Source organism: Montipora capricornis, chromosome 1 (genome assembly GCF_036669925.1).
Source record: "Montipora capricornis isolate CH-2021 chromosome 1, ASM3666992v2, whole genome shotgun sequence".
Classification (NCBI taxonomy): Eukaryota; Metazoa; Cnidaria; class Anthozoa; order Scleractinia; family Acroporidae; genus Montipora; species Montipora capricornis.
The window spans coordinates 41,878,199-41,880,376 of NC_090883.1; the positions used below are offsets into that span (position 1 = coordinate 41,878,199).

The following is a 2,178-nucleotide window of genomic DNA, read 5'->3' on the forward strand; positions in this document are numbered from 1 at the left end:
GAATCGTTAATTTTTATTTCTACACCAAAACCTGTCGTATCTATCCAGTTACTGGATCCTTCGTCCACTTTGTACAAAAAAATGAAAAAGATGGAATAATCGCTAACAATTTTCGATCGAGCCGAGTTATATTTAAAGTGACGTTGATGTTTTCGTTGTCGCTGCCAATGAAATTTTTAGAACGATTCGACTTCAACTTCTCCGTCTGCATCATCGTCTTCCCTCGGAACTTCTTGAAGCTTGTCGTCATCCCAAACCAAGTTGTAATTGCTTTCCATATCTTGTTGACGCCTTCGCTCCTTTCCAGCTTCTAGACTCCCTCCCTGGAAGAAACAAGAACGACTATCAGTTACCATTTAACAACTAGCCACTGACACTGTGTGGCAGTGAGATAATATAGCCTGCGAGCAGGCTCACTTGCAAACTTACATCGCGGCGAAGCCGCGTCAGCGAGCCGGCGAGAGGAATGGGGAGAGGCTCACTTTTCCTCTCCCCATTCCGCTCATGCGGCTTCGCCGCGATGTAACACGCGCGCGATTTCCGAGTAGCCTGCTCGCAGGGCTAGAGATAATATAGCACGATAATATAAAAGATTATTTTATCTTATTTATTCCTGCAACGATTAAAACATTTTCGGGCGCGTTGCTTGGAGGTGAACAGCAAGGGACATTCGGAGTTCAGTAGACGATGAGAACGCGCCTCCAATTTTAGTATACCTCGATGGAAACTTGTTTTTTGCCTGCAAAGGAAGAAATTCACAGCCTCAAGACCCAATAGTGCGCGATTTCTTCGTTTCGGTGATAAACAAGAAATAGTACACCAAAGCAGAGCCTTTAGAGATGGTGCATGACATCAGAGTTTATTCGGACTTTCCTAAGTCAATCCAGGAAGCAGTAAGGGCTTACTGTTACCCAAGCAAAGCAGATTGACTCCATATCGACGGAAAGCTGAGTCTGGAATGAGATATTGCTAACATAGCTTAGAAAATCAACGAGCCACTGAAAATTCGTTGGGAAACAGGAAATTGCGCGCTTTGTGCTACTCCTTGGTTAAAAAATAGGGAGCCTAAGCACGCGCGTTTTTGAGACGCGGACGGCAACCGGAAGTGAGTTATTTTCCCTTTTAACTGGCTGTCACACAACCACATTTACATTGCTATGTATCTTTTCTCCATTAGAGATGGACGGTTGGCGTCCGCGTCTCAAAAACACGCAGGCTTAAGCTCCCTATTAAATGCACCTGCACCGGCAGTTACGCAAGGAATATAAGAGGTCCAATGCAGTATTTAATGTACATTTCGCGAGGAGAGATTCTACTTGTCCACACTGGTCAGTATCGACAATGACGACGTCAGTCGATATATTTTAAGCATGATACCTTTTAAATGGGCCTCCACCTATCTCTGAGTCCGGCCCTTTGTTACAAATGCAGACTTTTCTCTAGCGAAAACTAGAAGAGGACTTTTTCCGTTTTGAGTTAAGGAGACTCGGTTTCTTGGGCTTTGACATTTCTGTAACACTAGATGAAGAGCCACTGATTCACGGTAAAACTCGCACCAAACATGCATTGGAGTACTAGGGCGGGTTGTTCAAAAGCCGTTTAATGCTAATCCTAGATTAAAAATGAACCGAGGACTTTATTTCTCTAACCTTTTACATTAGCTAGAGAAAGTCAATCTTCACGAACAAAAATAAGCAAAAGAAACTTTCACCAAAAAGTTGAAAAAATGAAAGCGAAATATACTAGGTTAATTCTGGATTAAAGAAGTTTTAAAATCATCTTTCGAACAACCTGGCCCGGCCCTGGACAGGAGTACTGTAGTTTTGAGTGGATGATACTTCAACTTACCAGTAAGTTCAGAATCATGTCCCTAAACTGAGTTTCCTCCTTCTCGCTCAGCAACTTAACGTCTTTCTGGTTATCGGCGTCCAAGTTTTCGAGTGCCTCTTTAGACGTTACAATCTTTACCTTTATTTTTCCTGTAAAAAGTGGAAAGGGCTTAAGAAGATTAGCTAGCTAAAGACGATAACTAAAAATTAAGACCGTCCGGCTTTGGCGTGTACTCCAAGGTTTCCGCGGTGCAAGTCGATCCGGATCCACGCTGGAGTCGCTTTTCCTTGCAGACTGAGCAAATAGAAAGTGGACACATCGAATTTAGATTAGGAGCCCGTGCAACAT

At 43.2% G+C, this 2,178-nt stretch overlaps 1 protein-coding gene across 2 annotated transcripts in view; it reads right to left on the reverse strand.

Annotated features, from left to right (window-relative positions):
• LOC138044606 (DNA ligase 1-like) overlaps window positions 1-2,178 on the reverse strand; it is a 29,279-nt gene continuing 27,101 nt past the window's right edge. Inside the window, exons 14-15 of one of the 2 annotated variants that reach the window (XM_068891082.1) lie at window positions 1,849-1,979; window positions 1-323 (exon numbers count right to left, since the gene is read on the reverse strand). In XM_068891082.1, the coding sequence (XP_068747183.1) occupies window positions 177-323; window positions 1,849-1,979 (278 nt within the window). In that variant the 3' untranslated portion in view covers window positions 1-176. The remainder of the gene's footprint in view (window positions 324-1,848; window positions 1,980-2,178) is intronic. The other variant, XM_068891088.1, reaches the window with a different exon arrangement.